Raw genomic sequence first — 18,049 nt, 5'->3', positions numbered from 1 at the left:
AGCATAAGAATGCTGCTTGGGCAGTTTTAATATTTCATTTTCAAGAGGCTATGAGGAGTTATCGAGATCAGACTCTTCCTTGTGCATATTCTAAACCAGTTTTGCAGTTGACGGTTAAAGTACTTGTACATTTTCAAAGATGCAAATTTTGCTTAACAAATTACAACTGTAAAACATGTTGCTTAGCATATTTTGTAGCCACTTGGCTATAAAACAAGCTCTTGGTTTTTGTTAGTGTATTTAACTTGAGTTTTTGGCCACAGATGTTCTGCCTCTATAATATAGTATGGAGTGGTGGTGGCGTAGTGGGCTAAAGCACAGGGCTGTTAATCAGAAGGTCGTTGGATCGAACCCCACGGCCGCCACCATTGTGTCCTTGAGCAAGGCACTTAACTCCAGGTTGTTCCGGGGGGATTGTCCCTGTAATAATTGCACTGTGAGTCGCTTTGGATAAAAGCGTCTGCCAAATGCATAAATGTAGATGTAAATGTAGATGCTTTCTGAGAGCTTTCTTCTTATTGGCTGACAATGAGGGGAACATCTAGATTGATATTGGAAATAAACTACAACTGTGAACCACATTTAAGAACAGCTGTGATACAATTTTGTCCAGAATCATGTGTGATGATTCTTTTTCAATATTTAGCATTTTATTTGTGATTGTACCATAGAGTACAAATGATAATATAGTTTGAGATATTTGACTGTAACACTAAGATGTAATGTGCTGTATAAATAATTGCAGTGGAAAATTCTGAGTTTGAATCAGCAAATGGCACAACATTTTGTGAATAAAGCGGAATCTATGCCAATAAATCTAATGTTCTAATTCAGTAAATCTAATGGCTAATTTACATAGAAAAGAAAGGAATGACAATGACCTAATTTAAATGCTCAAGAAGCAGAATTTTATCAACGCTGACTGCACCTGCTTCAACAAGTTTGCAGGTGGTTAGGGAAGAAGGCGTTTTTTTGAGCTTATATATCAAGCAAATTTTGCACAACTGTTTAGTTAATTCGCCCATAAGTGTTTTGCGTATTGTGTTTGTAAATGTGTGAAAATGTTTATCTAAACTTAATTTAAAAACACATATTTGCCTGCTTTCACCTTGGCATTTGTACAGTCTTGCTGCCCTTCTTCGTTTGTCCAAAGATCCTGTTCATAGTAGAACAATCCATCGTTAATAGCTTTGGCGAGGTCAGCTGTAATTTTGGCACGAGACACGTGATTCCCTGTCCGATCGCCTCCAGGGTGTTTCCGCAGGTGAGGGGGGGTCTGAGTAACGATAAGGATCTTGTTTACATCTCTGTCATCAAGTTCATCATCAGAATCGTCATCTGACCAATCGGTGAAGGTGTTTTTGCGAGGTGCTGTGAGGCGTTCCATTTCCTCATCGAACAGGAAGTCCAGTTCCTCCTGGTCTGCCTCGGGCTTCTGCTCTGTGCTGGACTCAACCAATTCTGAGCGCTCCTGAAGCAAACACAAAACATTAGATTTTCTACACAGGTCAGAGACTTGTGCCATGTCCACACTAATATGTTTTCAGTATCCTAACATCATCGATTTCCAAATTTAGCAGTGTTTTCTAAAGTCAGAAAATGGATTAGTGTGGATGTGTCCTTAGAAGTACAAACACATGGACACATAAGACATCCCACCTTATAATAGGGTTGGGCGATGTCCCCTAAATTGGCAGTTGACGATGTTGACAGTAAAACATCACGATGGACGATGATATCGTCGGTGGGGCGGGGGATTATATAATTTCATATAATTTTCAAAAAATTATATGAAAAATTATAATTTTGTTATTTTACTAACCCAACTAATGACTCGTCGGCGCTTTATCAGTAGGTTGCACAACACGTGAAGCATTTTTTTTTTTAGCTGTCACTTAAGAAGAGTTGTGCACTTTATTTTAATATATCTCTTTACATAAATACTATTTTCCACTTAAAAACTATAATTTCGTTATTTTACTCATTGATGAGCAAAAGGTCGAGGCAGAAATGACCATGTACCTGCAGGAAATGGCCATTGATGGGGAAGAGGACCCGCTGACTTGGTGGAAAACGAACGGCAAAAGTATTCCGTTCATGGCAAGATTAGCACGGAAATATCTGTGCATATGTGCTACCAGTACTCCATCAGAGCGGGTCTTCAGCACAGCGGGTAGTGTAGTTACTCCAATCCGCAGCTTATTAAAACCAGATAAAGTGAATATGTTGGTATTTCTAGCATATTCTATGATGTTGGTCAGCCATCACATCATCCATCGGCACAACCCTACCTTATAATCATATTTATACACCATGCTAGCAGAAAAAGACAGGAAGCGGGGTATATACTCAACTGCAGATGGGAATAACTCAAGATGAGGAGCAGGAGGAAGGAGAGGAGGAGGAGGGGGAGGAGTAGAAGGAAGAGTTACTGAGGTCTGCACACCCACAGGAGAGGTCAAGTAATGGATGGAGAGTGGAAGAAGAAACATGTAGATTGGGCAAAAGGAAAAAGGTCTGTTACACAGCAGACAGAGTTAGAATTGTACAAGCAGACACATGAGTTAATTAAGAACATGTTATTTTAAAAAAGAAAATGGGAAAGCACATTTAGCTCTAAATACAAGAAAGTAACATATATACCACCGTGAAATGCTTGTAAAGCTGGTTCCACACTCTAGCAGACTCCAGAAAACTCAATTTTGGCTGAGGGTATCACACAAGTTTTGATTAAGATCCATAACACTCTATTCCAATTATCTGTTGTCCAATGTCGGTTTCTTTGCCCACTCTAAACTCTTCTTTTTGTTTTTCTGTTTGTGGCTGTTTCTTTGCAATTCTTCCCATAAGGCTATGCGTCTTCTCTTTACTGTTGTATATGAAACTGGTGTTGAGCGGGTAGAATTCAATGAAGCTGTCAGCTGAGGACATGTGAGGCATCTATTTCTCAAACTAGAGACTCTGATGTACTTATCATCTTGTTTATTTGTACACCTGGCCTTACACGTCTCTTTCTGTCCTTGATAGAGCCAGTTGTCCTTTGTTTTTTTAAGACTGTAGTGTACACCTTTGTATGAAATCTTCCATTTTTTGAGGCAATTTCAAGCATTGTATAGCCTTCATTCCTCAAAACAATGATTGACTGACAAGTTTCTAGAGAAAGCTGTTTCTTTTTTGCAATTTTTGACCTAATATTGACCTTAAGACATGCCAGTCAACTGCATACTGTGGCATCTCAAAGGACAATGTTAAGCTTCATTTAATGAACCAAATAGCTTTCAACTGTTTTATATAATGGCAAGTGATTTTCTAGTACCAAATTAGCAATAAAGCAAGATTACTCAAGGATGAGGTGTTGGAGTGATGGCTGCTGGAAAAGGGGCCTGTCTAGATTTGATAAAAAATTACTTATTTCAAATAGTGATGATGCTGTTTTTACATCAGTAATGTCCTGACAATACTCAGTGATCAGCTGAATGCCACTTTGGTGATTTCAATTACCAATTTCCAACCGAAACAGCGAAATCTGTAATTATTCAAAAAATGTGTCCGCCAGTGTATATTTGTTTGTTGAAACAAAAAAGTTATCCACTGCCCCCTTAAATCAATAGCTGGTTGTGCCATCTATAGCAGCAATCACTATGCTTCCGATACCTGGAGATCAGTCTCCCACAATGCTGTGGAATTTTTGCCAACTCTTCTTTGCAGAACTGCTTTAGTTCAACCACATTGGAGGGTTTTCGAGCATGAACTGCGAACTGAAAAGGTCACAAACTCAACTTTTAGGTCCTGCCACAGCATCTCAATCGGGTTCAAGTCAGGACTTTGACTAGGCCATTCCAAAACTTTAATTTTGCTTCATTTGAGCCATTCATATGTGAACTTACTCCTATGCTTTGGATCATTAACTTACTGCATAATCCACTTGCGATCACGCTTCAAATCATGGACTGATGACTGGAAGTTCTCCTTTAGGATTTTCTGGCAGAGAGCAGAAATCATGTTTCCCTCAATTATTGCAAGTCGCCCTAGCCCTGAAGCAGCAAAGCATCCCCATACCATCACACTACCACCACCATGCTTGACTGTAGATATGATTTTCTTTTTGTGAAACTCTGTTTGATTTACGCCAAATGTAACGTGAACACTGTCTTCAAAACAGTTCCACTTTCAACTCATCAGCCCACAATGGCAATGAGTCGAAAGTGGAACTGGTTTGAGGATCATCAAGACCTTACCAAACTGACGTATTTCAATCAGCTTTTTCCTCATCATTTCTGGAATTTCTTTCCACCTTGGCATAGTGTGCTACTGGGTGAGACCTTTTAACCAACTTCATGCTCCTGAAAAAGTTATATTTAGGTGTTGATTTGATCAGTAGTAATCAGGCCTGTAGTCCAGCTGAACCCCATTATGAATACAGTTTTAAAGATTTGGGGATTTAGTAACTAAAGGCAAACACTTTTTCACACAGGCCCAGTTGGTATTGGATAACTTTTTAATAGATAACATTATCATTTAAAAACTGTATTTGGTGTTTACTCAGATTGCCTTTGTTTTGCGCGCTTTGTCTCTGCCTGGCTGGCGATTATTTTAATGAAGCTTGCTCCTGAATATCACTGGAAAAAACGGCTAGTGTGGTGCCAGCCTAAATCATCTTTGCAATGAAACACAAAGCCAAAAACAATGACATAATTCTGTAGAAGGATCAAATCAAACTACAATGAATCTTGAAGTACCTTGTTTTTTCCAGAAGAGTTTCTGTGTCGTTTCTCCACCTGTACCCAAGGCTGGCTGTCTGGATCAGACAAACTGCTGGAGCACACTTTTGGGGAATTCACATCATCACTATAGTTACACTTTGACTCTGAGGGAGAGGATTCTTTGGACTGAGGTTTGGCTGTGTCTGTGGCATCACTTGATTTGCCGTTCAGCACAGCAGTGGGCTGACCGACTGGGGAGGACGACACTGTGAGATGACAGAAGAAGAGTTTCTCACTGAAACCGCTTGGGTGACTCACTTAACTGCATATAATGTCTGACCCTGAAATTTGTATTAAAGCGAAGGCAGAATTATAAGGTAAAAAAACCTTAAATGAATGTAATTTCTGACAGTTTGATCATATGACAAGTTGTAGTAAATAAAGATTAATATCCGCAACAGTTTTGTTATACTAAATGGAATTTTAATAAAACAATACAATTACTCCATCATGTGAGAAACAACAATCCATCAATATATCAAATACAATAAAACAGAGCTAAAACAGTTGAGTTGAACCTCTGCTGAGGGAGGTGAACGTCTGTCCTGGGACAAACTCTGGGCAGTTAATGAGTCGGGAGAAATCTGTGCGCGGGGAGTCCAGAGGAGGGCCTGGAATGGGCCAATGCTCCGGCTCCACTTTCCTACGGATCTGCTCATCAACCAGCTCCACAACTTCACTGTTCTTCACTGCCTGTATACATACACATATAACTAGATATAACACAGGTGTGTGTCCTGAAAAGTTGGTTAGGTCAGAGTTTAAGGGTAGGGGTTAAAGATCACCTCCTTAATGAGGTTGATATCAGTGGTGAGAGCCTGGACTCTGTGGAAACCGGCGATGAGAGAGATGGGCAGGAAGCCTTTGGAATCCATTTTCCTCCGCAGGAAGAAGTCTCGCTCCAGGTTTGGGAGACTGAAGTAGTATTCACTAAAAGCAAACAAAACAGAACTGTAAACTAACATACGATTATGGCAATGAGTTGGTCCGGTCACATTTTGTCTGACCCAAACGGAGTTCAAAAAATCGTTAAATGCTAATTCCAATTGAAGAATTTTCACTATCTATGTGAATGTAGAAGTCACAAACAATAAAAGCTCTATCCACATTTACTACTAGATCTGACAAATTCTCTAAGGAAGTCTGTATACAGTAGCAAGAGTAAAAGACCACATAGCCTTCTTACTTACCGCACATTGTCACATTTATCAATTCAAAAGAATTAAACTTGTATCTTGACCTCCTACAGTTGAAGTCAGAAGTTTACATACACTTAGGTTGAAGCCATTAAAAAAACATTTTTAACCACTCCACAGATTTAATATTTGAAAACTATAGTTTTGTCAATCTACTTTGCGCATGACAAGTAATTTTTCCAACAATTGTTTACAGACAGATTGTTTCACTTTTAATTGACTTTATCACAATTCCGGTGGGTCAGAAGTTTACATACACCAAGTTAACTGTGCCTTTAAGCAGCTTGGAACATTCCAGAAAACAATGACAAGCCTTTAGACCAGGGGTGCCCAATACGTTGATCTCGATCTACCAGTCGATCGCAAAGGCAATGCTGGTAGAACGCACAAAATTTAAATGTACTTAAATAAACTGAATAAACAAAACCTCGCCTGTTCAATATTTGCTCATCATCAGAATAAGGTGTATTGAATTGGAGGAATACCTGTGGATGTATTTTAAGGCCTACCTTTAAACTCTTTAAACCCGCCTATTTGCTTAGCTTATTTAAAAAAATAAATTGTGGACCTCCACAAGTCTGGTTCATCCTTTGGAGAAATTTCAAATGCCTGAATGTACCATGTTCCTCCGTACAAACAATAGTATGCAAGTATAAACACCATGGGACCACGCAGCCATCATATCGCAGGAAGGAAGATGCATTCTGTCTCTTAGAGATGAACGTAGTCTGGTACGAAAAGTGCAAATGAATCCCAGAACAACAGCAAAGGATCTTGAGAAGATGCTGGAGGAAACAGGTAGACAAGTATCTATATCCACAGTAAAATGAGTCCTATATTGACATAACCTGAAAGGCTGCTTAGCAAGAAGCCACTGCTCCAAAACCTCCATAAAAAGTGCACATGAGGACAAAGATCTTGTGAAATGTCCTCTGGTCTGATGAAACAAAAATCGAACTGTTTGGCCACAATGACCATCATTATGTTTGGAGGAAAAAGGGTGAGGCTTGCAAGCTGAAGAACACCATCCCAACCGTGAAGCATAGGGGTGGCAGCATCATGTTGTGGGGGTGCTTTGATGCAGGAGGGACTGTTGCACTTCATACAATAGATGATATCATGAGGAAGGAAATTATGTCGATATATTGAAGCAACATCTCAAGACATCAGCCAGGAAGTTAAAGCATGGTCGCAAATGGGTCTTCCAAATGGACAATGACCACAAGCATACCTCCAACTTGGCTTAAGGACAACAAAGTCGAGGTATTGGAGTGGCCATCACAAAGCCCTGACCTAAATCTAGAAAATTTGTGCGCAGAACTGAAAAGGGTGTGCGAGCAAGGAGGCCTAAAAACTTGAATCTGTTACACAACTTCTGTATGGAGGAATGGGCCAAAAATCCAGCAACTTATTGTGAGAAGCTTGTGGATGTCTACCTGGAATGTTTGACCCAAGTTAAATAATTTTAAGGCAATGCTACCAAATAATAACAAAGAGTCTTGCACAACGAGCCACGTTATAAGAGGCGTGGATTGAATGTCTCAGAAGCTGAGGCAACTGGGACTTCTCCTCCGCCACCCAGATTGAGGAGAGCAACCATGCCACCATGAGGACCTAATAAGTAGCGGGAATTGGGAATTCCAAATTGGGAGAAAAGGGGATACATTTGTATTTATTTTTTTAAAGTCAAGTTCCAACTTTGCCCTTGCCTAATTACGGTGTATTGAAATATCAACTATAAATATAACTACTGCACGTCATGCACATGCAACGTCTTTGTAATGGAATTAGTTACATTGTTTCTTTCAACAGCACAAACCTGCACAAATCGAGCACAAATGAATTTCACCAGTTTGGATCGATTTGGACGACATGCGGTGGAAAGTGACGTCACAGCCCCGAATAATATTTGTTGTTTTTAAGGAATGGAAATAGTTAAAGTGTTCATTTTAACGGCACAAACGAATGACACTGGTTTGGAGCGATTCGGATGACATGCGGTGCAGTGACATCACTGTTCTTTAAAAACGTTTTTTTTTTTATATATATATATTTAAAAAACGATCAGTTACAGGGTTTTTACAACAGCACAAATCGAGCACAAATAAATAACACTGGTTTGGAGCAATTTAGACAACATGGGGTGGAGAATGACATCACCACTCCCGAAATTTTTTTTGCTATGTCTAAGGAAGGGAAATAGTTACAAAGTATGTTTTAACAGCACAAACGACCAGTTTGGATCGATTTGAGCGAGATGGGGTAGAGAGTGACGTCACACAGCCCAAAAAAGAATGCTTAACATCAAACACCAAACCAGCACAAATGTTCATTTTTGCGGCACAAATCAGCACAAACGAATAAAATAGTTTTGGTGATTATTTACATTTTTTTCCAATCGCTATGACAGTTTTTTCAATACATTTAACAAATTCCTAAACTCTTAACGCACCAACACACCTAAAACACACAATTGGCAAAACGGTTAATTTCATGCTCTAAATCACACATTGTAAACTAAACTCCAAAACTAATTTTCAAAATACAATAATACACTAACACAATACACTATGTCTAACAAAACACTGCAAACATGTTTCAAAATCAAATAATTATTCAAAACACTAACACATGTTCTCGTCCAACAGGAACATTTAGTCAATCATAACACAATGACAAAAAAACCCTATCATCAGCTGAAATTACAGAAACTGCATTATTTTATGTGTCAGGTCTGCCCTTATACAATAGACAGTATATTGTATTGATCATAGATTGTGTTTTGCACTGTAGTTTCTTTTGATGCCTCTCTACATTTTTGTTTTGTTGGGTTTAGTAAATGCATGCATTTTGTTTCTTTTGCTGCAGAACTTCAATACAAAAAATGAATGACCATCTCAGAGTAGCTTTATAGAATGTACAGTTTCTGAAAAAAAAAAAAAAAAAGACAGAGACAGAATTGCTGCAGTAAAGACTTTATTTGCAAAAGGACATTGCTGCAAGATATACAAACAGAAAAAGCACTGGAATAATCATTTAAAAAACAAAGTAATCTTCTAATCTTCCCGGTCTTCTGCATTTGGCCACATGTTCTCATCCACATCACACCTGATATCTTCTCTGGCAAGGCATCATGGGAAGAATCTTTTGGCATGCCTTATCCACCCCTGGCAGTGTTCAGCTGTGATGTCTTGGCATGCAGCATCCATTGCATCCAGGAGGGACATTTGGTCATGTGGACGATGGTCAAAAACCTTCCATCTCCAGGCTGAGAAAAACTCCTCAATGGGGTTGAGGAAAGGGGATTAAGGGGCAAGGAAATGGGACATCATCCTTGGATGGGCGTCAAACCAGGCTGTGACTGCACGGGAATGGTGGAATGCCACATTGTCCCATATGATCACATATATTGGCAAGTGGTCTCCCACCTGTCCCCTTTCTACCTCTGGCACCAGTCTTTCATGCAGGTCTTCTAAAAACAGAAGAAGGCGGTCTGTGTTGTAGGGGCCAATCTCACATTTATGCAGGAGTGCACCCTTGTTGGAGATTGCGGCACATGGTAATGTTGGCTCCTCTCTGGCCCGGCACGGTAACTGTGGCCCTTTTGCCAATTATGTTTCTCCCACGGCGACGCTTTTTGCTAAGTTGAAGCCAGCCTCGTCAACATAAATAATTTCATGTGGGACTTGATTGGCCTCCAACTCCATGACTCTCTGAAAGTAATTAGACACAGTGTATGTAAATGCTTTGCTGTATATCTACTGTATGTCCTAATGTACTCCAGGTTTATAGAGTAGTTTACTGCAAAACACACTGTGTATAGTACAGTAATGACTGTATTGCATAACCTTACCTGGACGTATTGGTGACGGATTTCTTTGATGCGCTCACTGTTCCTTTCAAAAGGAACTTTGTATAGTTGTTTCATTCGAACTCTGTGTTTAGCTAGAGTCCGAGAAATGGATGTTATGCTGATTGCTGCAATGTTCCCAAAGACAAGGTTGTCCTCTACAACTCTGGACTGAATGTCCTTCAGTTTTATTTCATTGTCAGCAATCACCATGTTGACAATAGCAAGTTCCTGTTCTTCATTCAGGAGCTTTCCTCTGCCCCCTGAGGGAGGTAGACGTTGAATCCTTAGAGGGACAAAATAGTTACATTTTAGAGACCGGAGGCATACAGTCACTCTAATAAATGGTAAAATTATTTACACTTTGCTGTAGGAGAAGCAATATCCTACCTGTTGGTTTCTCTGAAAATACGGACAATGGATGCCACTGTGTCCCGGCTGAGATTTGGCTGTACTCGTTCACCAGCTACTCTGTATGATAGCCCGTGGTTTATGACATGGTCAATGATAGTAGCTCTTATTTGATCAGTTACCCTAGCTCTGGTCCTTCTTTGAGCGCCACCACACATTCTAACTCCTCTACCTTGCCCCACTCCTCTCCCTTGCCCTTGCCCCACTCCTCTCCCTTGCCCCACTCCTCTCCCTTGCCCTTGCCCCACTCCTCTCCCTTGTCCTTGCCCTTGTCCTTGCCCTACTCCTCTCCCTTGTCCTGGTACTCGTCTTCCTCTCCCTCGTGCAGGCATTTTTTTTCTTTCTTTCTTTCTTTGTGTTGCTCTATATTGTTCCTTTTCCACACAAGATCAGCCCAAAGAGTCCTCTTTTAAAACATATGATCATGCGATTGAAAGAACCTCAACACCTGAGTGTGCTTCCTAGATGGGAATCAGCTGTGATTTATATATTTGCATAACTTCAATAAGCTGTTTCTCATTAGCAATGGAATAAGATACAGGGAATATATTTGTGTTTCAATACACAATATGAACAGCTGTTCACTTTGACTTTAGCCTACATAAGTTATGTTTAGAACATGATGTTATCTGTTCTGACATACAGTGTGAAAGCATTTGTAAATTTGACTGTAAAATTACATTGTTTTGGTCTTGGTTGAGCTTGTGTGTAAAAGAAGTTCAAACATTTTAAATTTGTGTTAATTGTATGCATTTTGTGTTAAAGCAACAAGAAATGTGTTAATAGTATAGCTTACACAGACGGATGTAGTGCTAACTGTGTTAAGAGTTTTGGAAAATTGTTAAAAGTATTGAAAAATCTGTCATAGCAATCGTAAAAAACTGTAATTATATGGGGTGCCAACTTCACGGAGGTCGCCATTGACCAATAAGAATAGAGTATTCTAGAGCAATGGTGTATTAAGCAATTTTATCACACCAAATTCATATTAACATGTATAGTTCATGGACTGGCACCATTCAATTCCATTGAAATTGCCACAATACTTATTTTATTTTTTTAAATAAACGAGGGACAAGCGGAAATGAACATTATGCAAAAAAAATGCTCTTGATTGAGCTCAACATGTACTGAACCTAGGACATTATTTAACAACAAACAAACAGTTGAAGTCATAAGATTACATACACCTTAGCCAAATTCATTTATATTCAGTTTTTCATGTCAAGTCCTGACATTTAATCATAGAAAACTGCCCCGTCTTAGGTCAGTTAGGATCACTATTTTAAGAATGTGAAATGTCAGGATAATAGTAGAGAGAATGTTTTATTTTAGCTTTTATTTCTTTCATCACATTCCCAGTGGGTAACAAGTTTACATACACTTTGATAGTATTTGGCAGCATTGCCTTTAAATTGTTTAACTTGAGTCAAACATTCTGGGTAGACATCCACAAGCTTCTCACAATAAGTTGCTGGAATTTTGTCTCATTCCTCCAGACAGAAGTGGTGTAACAGATTCAAGTTTTTAGGCCTCCTTGCTCACACACGCTTTTCAGTTCTGCACACAAATTTTCTGTCGGATTGAGGTCAGGGCTTTATGATGGTCACTCCAATACCTTGACTTGTTGTCCTTAAGCATTTTTTCCACAACTTTGGAGGTATGCTTGGAGTCATTGTCCATTTGAAAGACTTGCTGGCTGATATTTTGAGATGTTGTTTCAATATATCCACATCATTTTCCTTCCTCATGATGCCATCTATTTTGTGAAGTGCACCAGTTCCACCTACAGCAAAGCACCCCCATGCTTCATGGTTGGGATGGTGATCTTCATTCAGCTTGCAAGCCTCACCCTTTTTCCTCCAAACATAACAATGGTCATTATGGCCATATTGTTTCATCAGACCAGAGGACATTTCTAAAAAAAAAGTAAGATCTTTGTCCCCATGTGCACTTGCAAACTGGCGTTTTTATGGCAGTTTAGGACCGGTGGCTTCTTCCTTACTGAGCAGCCTTTCAGGTTATGTCGATATAGGACTTGTTTTACTGTACTGTAGATATAGATACTTGTCTATCTGTTTCCTCCAGCATCTTCACAAGGTCTTTGCTGTTGTTCTGGGATTGATTTTACACTTTTCGCACCAAAATACGTTCATCTCTAGGAGACAGAATGTGTATCCTTCCTGATGGTATGATGGCTGCGTGGTCCCATGGTGTTTATACTCCTGTATTATTGTTTGTACAGATGAACGTGGTACCTTAAGGAGTTTGGAAATTTTGGAAATTGTTCCCAAGGATGAACCAGACTTGTGGAGGTCCACAATTCTTTTTTCTGAGGTCTTGGCTGATTTCTTTTAATTTTCCCTTTATGTCAAGCAAAGAGGCACTGAGTTTGAAGGTAAGCCTTAAAATACATCCACAGGTACACTAATTCAGTACACCTCATATCAGAAGCTAAACGGCTGATTGTCTAAAGGCTTGACATCATTTTCTGGAATTTTCCATGCTACTTAAAGGCACAGTTAACTTAGTGTATGTAAACTTCTGACCCACTGGATTTGTGATATAGTCAATCTGTCAGTAAACAATTGTTGGAAAAAGTACTTGTATAATCCACAAAGTAGATGACTTGCCAAAACTAAAGTTTGCTCATATTAAATCTGTGGAATGGTTAAAAAAATGAGATTTAATGACTTCAATGTAAGTGTATGTAAATTTCTGAATTCAACTGTAAGTGCAAAGAACATAGTCAATATTATGGTACATACATACTCATGTGAGGCTTATTTAATAGTTTTATCAGATACATACTCATCTGATATTATGGCAAAAAAATGCCGCCCCCCTCATTTTTTTTACATTTTTTAGTGACTGTCATCTGTGCAGAGACGGAGCTGTAACTGGACAGCATGGCAACACCTTACTCCACCCTCGCTCTCTTTTCCAGCAACGTATGCATTCACGCATCACCAACCTCTCTCTCATTGGCTCTCTCTCTTTTTCCCTTCAGGCATTATGGGAGGTAAGAACATTCACACTGGAGATGACAGAGAGCCTCTGGAAAGATTCCAGTGAGACCAGATGCAGCGATTACCACACTGCAAGTTCACACAAGCCAGAAAACCAAACTTTCACCATCACTGCTTAATTTCAAATTTCAATATGTTTTACTAGTCTTTTAGAGCCTATATGTACAACTGACTTGGGGGAAAGTCTATAGAACACTTTTAGCACATATGAACATTTGTTAAAACTTCTCATGTAAGCTGCAGATGTTTTCTGGGAGGAACGGTGGGGCCTCCACCCATAACACACCCCACATTCCTCCAACTTTAGTCAGCTGAGGTCGAGACTGTCCATGTGCCACACTGCAAATGATTCTGGGGAATTTCCTTGGAGATGTTGTGCAACCTTCACCAACTGGTGTGTTTTACTGGAAAAACTAAATTGGTAAAAAAAAACATCTAGGAGGAGGAATTTAGAAAAGTGCCAAGAAGACAGATTTTTTTGATGGTGAACACACTCTATACAAGTAAAGCTCAATCGACAGCATGTGTGGCTTAATATTGATTAACACAAATATGCACTTCGACTAATTTCTCCTTAAAAAAAAAAAAAAAACAATAATTGAGGTTACAGTGAGCCACACTTACAATGGAATTTAATGGGTGCCAATTTATGAATGTTAAAATACTTTCAAAAGTATAGCCACAAGACAAATGATATGCATGTAAATAGGATTTTAGTGTGAATAAATCACTTACTAACCTTTTCTGTTTGAAGTTATAGCCAATTTTAAAACTTCGTTACCATGACAATGCAATGTCAACAAACCCTATAACGACTTTAAAAATGACAATTTAAACAACTTTACAGCTCAAATAATGCATGTGTTTTAACAGAAGAATTAATCAAAGTGCATCATAAAATTTTAAGCTTCACATTTGTTTAAATCCTCCAAAAACTGGTCACATTCACTTTCATTGTCCACATTCACTTCCATTGTAAGTGCCTCACAGAAACACGGATTTTACTTTTTTATAGAAAAGGAGGAACGAGCTGAAATTGATGTTTTGTGATGATCAACATTTAGCCTCAAATGCTGTTAATTGAGCTTAACTTGTATTGAACTCAGAACTTTCCTTTAATATTCCCTTTTCATATAAAAATAATAAAAATCTACAAAAATAAATAAATAGGGTATAAAACTGCATAAATACTTCTATAGACACTCTAAAATCTCACAGCAAAAAAACCTCCTTTGAGTTAGTAGCTTTTGCCTACTCTATCCATTTTATATATTTTTTTCTCTTCCCACTAACTGTTTCTCTTCCCACTAACAGTTACGTATGTAAGGACAGAGGCAGTGTTAAACACTAGTGGATTATCGCCATGCCAGCCAGCTAGGTCGAGAGAATATACCAACAAAGTTACGTGATGATGTGGACTAGCTCGGAGGGTTATACACCGTGACAGCTCAGCACTCCAACATGTAAGTCTTTCTTGCGCATTCCGAGTGACTAAGAATTCACAGAACCACAGTAACATACGTAACTAGCATTCGGTTTCATTCCTCCTGACCGCCAGAGGCAGTGTTAAACACTAGTGGATGATACCAACATAGTCATGAGGAATAGCCCATACCGGACACCTGTTAAGGTTGCTCTTGAAGAACTGCAAAGTAAACAGCATGAGGGGCAGCAAAGTTGAGCTTGTAAAACAGTGTAAAGGAGCATGGAGAAGCCCAGGAAATAGCAGCACAGATTTCTGCCAAAGAGGGTCGTCTAAAAGCAGCCCATGAAAAATAGCCCTGGCCTAGTGGAATGACAGGACCAACTCCTAGGAAATGGCCTCTGGACCTCCTTGTAGGCCAGAGTGATTACTTCCATTATCCAGTTTTACAACCTCTGTTTCAATACATGTTTCACTAACAGAGAGTGCATGTAGCTCACTGACATGTTTAGCAGAAACAATAGCCAGTAAAAAAGCAGTCTTCAAAGAAATCCACTTAGGGTCAGCACTCTGAAAGGGCTCAAATGGGGAGGAGCACAAGCAAGCAAGTACAAGTGGTAAATCCTACACAGGATAATGGTGATAGCAAGCTGGCCTCAAACCTCTTGCACCTTTCAAAAAAACTGCATACAAGAACATCAGAGCCCAGAGAAGGGCCATCAACTGGAACGTGGTAGGCAGCAATGGCAGCAGCCATACACTATCAATATGGAGGCTGCCTTGCCATCAACCAAAAGACACTGGAAACTTCACATTTCACAGGATCAACCCCATGCTCTTTGCACAATGTAGAAAAAAGTTCCAACGTGCAGCATAAAGCTGTCATGTGGAAGCAGCCCTAGCAGTGGAAATAGTGGAAATAACTGCAAAATCACAGTCCCCTAGAGCTCAGAGGCCACAACCAAAGCTGCAGGTGAGCAATTCGTCCATTCGTCTCTTCAAGGTGGAGAGAAAACTTCCTGTAGATTTTGAAATCAACAACAAAAATAATGTCACCTGATGCATGTCCTTGTACTGGAAAACCATGAACAAAACTATACAACATAAAAGGAAATGCAACTCAGGATACATTAAATACAGGTTATGTTTAATCTATGGCAGGTCGACACTTGATGTCCAATGTAAAATCTGTCCTGAAGCAAAACCAGTTGAGAACCACTGAGATAAAGTTTAACAGATAAAGTTTATACCATGAAACAGTGATATTTTCTGAGACGGTTATCATACCTTGAAAATGTTAGACGCAACCCTAGAGGCAAGTCATGGCAGGCACCAGAATCTCTTGAGTTCCAGGGACCTGCGGGACCCCGTTCCCACCTGATGGTTCAAATGGAACACTGTCAAGGTGTTTGCCTGACCAAACAAGTACATGTTGGCCCGCCAGAACTGGTTAGAAATACCGTAGGCCAGGTTCACCACACAAAGCTCCAGCAGATTGATATTGTCTCAGGACTGATCTGCTGTCTAACGACCGTAAATGCCCCCATTTTTCCACATCACCCCCCACCCCATGAGTGAGGTGTTGGTTGTATTTATTTCCCGGAGAAAGAGAATAACACCTAGAGGCACCCCCACTGTCAGGCGATGTCTGGTAGGATTCAACCTTAAACCATACTTCTACCACTGGAGTGGTCTGAGGTGGAGTAAGCCCAACGAAATTACTGCTGTGGCAGTAGTTAACATTCCAATTAGTCGCAGGAACATTCTGTACTGTAGTGACACTCCGGGTGGAAACAAGTCAGGAGTTGCAGGATGCTGGTCACCCACACGTGACAGACATCCTAAAAACGTAGTTGATCGTGTTGGGACCAGACAGTTCTTTGACTTGTTCACAGAGAGGCTTAATATCTGCACATGTTCCAGAAGCATTCTGGAGTCACACATTGCCTGGCACTTTGTAGGGGCACAAAGCAGGCAGTTGTACAAATAAGGCAAATTCATATTCCTCTTGACAATAGGGGAGACAGTGCTGCACTCATGCATCTTGTTAAGACACGAAGAGCGAGGGAAAGCCCGAAGGGACCTTGAACTGGTAGTCTGATTATGAAAGCTGAAAGGCAAAAACTTCCTGTGATGGAACAGCAACAGGAATGTAAAAATATACATCTTTGAGTTCGACACTCGCAAACCAATCTTCCCTCATTACTGACTGCAGAACATTGGCTGCGCGCAGCATTCAAAAGAGAAGGACTTTTAGAAACAAATCAGACATCTCAAATTGAGAATTGGATGGAAACCACAGTCCTTTTATGGAACAAGGAAATAAGACGAATAAAACCCATTCCGTGTATTTTCTGCCCCTGTTATGTAGGTGGTAGACTTATAGGCCTTGTTCAAAAGTGCATCTGAGTGTCCACATTGTGCACTAGAGCAACTCACATTACCCCACAGATCTTTGTCAGGAGACACAACCAAGGCTGCAAACAGGTTGGTCTATTTCTGGTGCACGACCCACCCTGAAGCTATGGAAATGAGAGATGGCCGAAGCAATCCGTGGGGGGACTAACTCCGGACTCATGAGTTCAACTGTCGAATTAGGATCCAATTCAGCGAGACCGAGCCTTCTCTCTGACACTGGTACAAGGCTGTAGGGCAGACACAGGTCAGTGAGAGCATCTCAATCAGATGCTGAATTCCCAAACAAAGGGGGGGGGCATTGTGTCCATTGTTGGGGAGAAAACATTTGGACACAGTTTACAGATCAGCAGGAAGCCAGTAGCAATAGCATTATGAGCCATGCTAGATCGGCAATGAACACCTGCAGATAGAAATGTAAGGCTTTGACTTTGTTGGTATATTCTCTCTGGCTGGCGTGGCAATAATCCACTAGTGTTTAACACTGCCTCTGGTGGTCAGGAGGAATGAAACTGTTTTTCCTGCCTCTTTTATAAACAAAAGGACTCAACCGCACTGTATTTTTAGCCCCACAAAAAACCTCTGTCTATAAAGGGTCTTGTTGCACAGATCTGCGTCCAAAAGCCTCCCCAACTCTGATATGAAATGTTCCACCAGTCATCAACTACAGAAAAATCGTGTATATGCATACTCCCTGTTGACTCTTCAGCTTGTCATGGTCACTTCAGTGAGCTTGGGTGAACTCTGTGAATAAGATTAAATGGGCAACACACACACACTGTAGAGTAGAGGGAAAGCTTTGAAAAACCCCACCCACAGATTCACATTTTAATTCACTCACAAAATACAAAAAAGGTAGTTATTCTGTACAAACTAGGAGACGCACGCACACACACACACACACACACACACACACACACACACACACACACACACACACACACACCCAGTGTCCTCTGCCC

General features: G+C 40.1%; 1 protein-coding gene across 4 annotated transcripts in view; it reads right to left on the bottom strand.

Moving 5' to 3' along the window:
* The window catches only part of LOC127662330 (la-related protein 1B-like), a 64,193-nt gene that overhangs the window by 10,944 nt on the left and 35,200 nt on the right, over positions 1-18,049 (bottom strand). For 3 of the 4 annotated variants that reach the window (XM_052153455.1, XM_052153456.1, XM_052153457.1), the window contains exons 7-11: positions 5,549-5,693; positions 5,282-5,456; positions 4,740-4,969; positions 2,355-2,438; positions 1,109-1,471 (exon numbers count right to left, since the gene is read on the bottom strand). In XM_052153455.1, coding sequence (XP_052009415.1) covers positions 1,109-1,471; positions 2,355-2,438; positions 4,740-4,969; positions 5,282-5,456; positions 5,549-5,693 — 997 coding nt within the window. The remainder of the gene's footprint in view (positions 1-1,108; positions 1,472-2,354; positions 2,439-4,739; positions 4,970-5,281; positions 5,457-5,548; positions 5,694-18,049) is intronic. The other variant, XM_052153458.1, reaches the window with a different exon arrangement.

The sequence above is a fragment of the Xyrauchen texanus genome, chromosome 22 (genome assembly GCF_025860055.1).
Source record: "Xyrauchen texanus isolate HMW12.3.18 chromosome 22, RBS_HiC_50CHRs, whole genome shotgun sequence".
Taxonomy (NCBI): domain Eukaryota; kingdom Metazoa; phylum Chordata; class Actinopteri; order Cypriniformes; family Catostomidae; genus Xyrauchen; species Xyrauchen texanus.
This window is presented reverse-complemented; position numbering and strand designations above follow the sequence as displayed.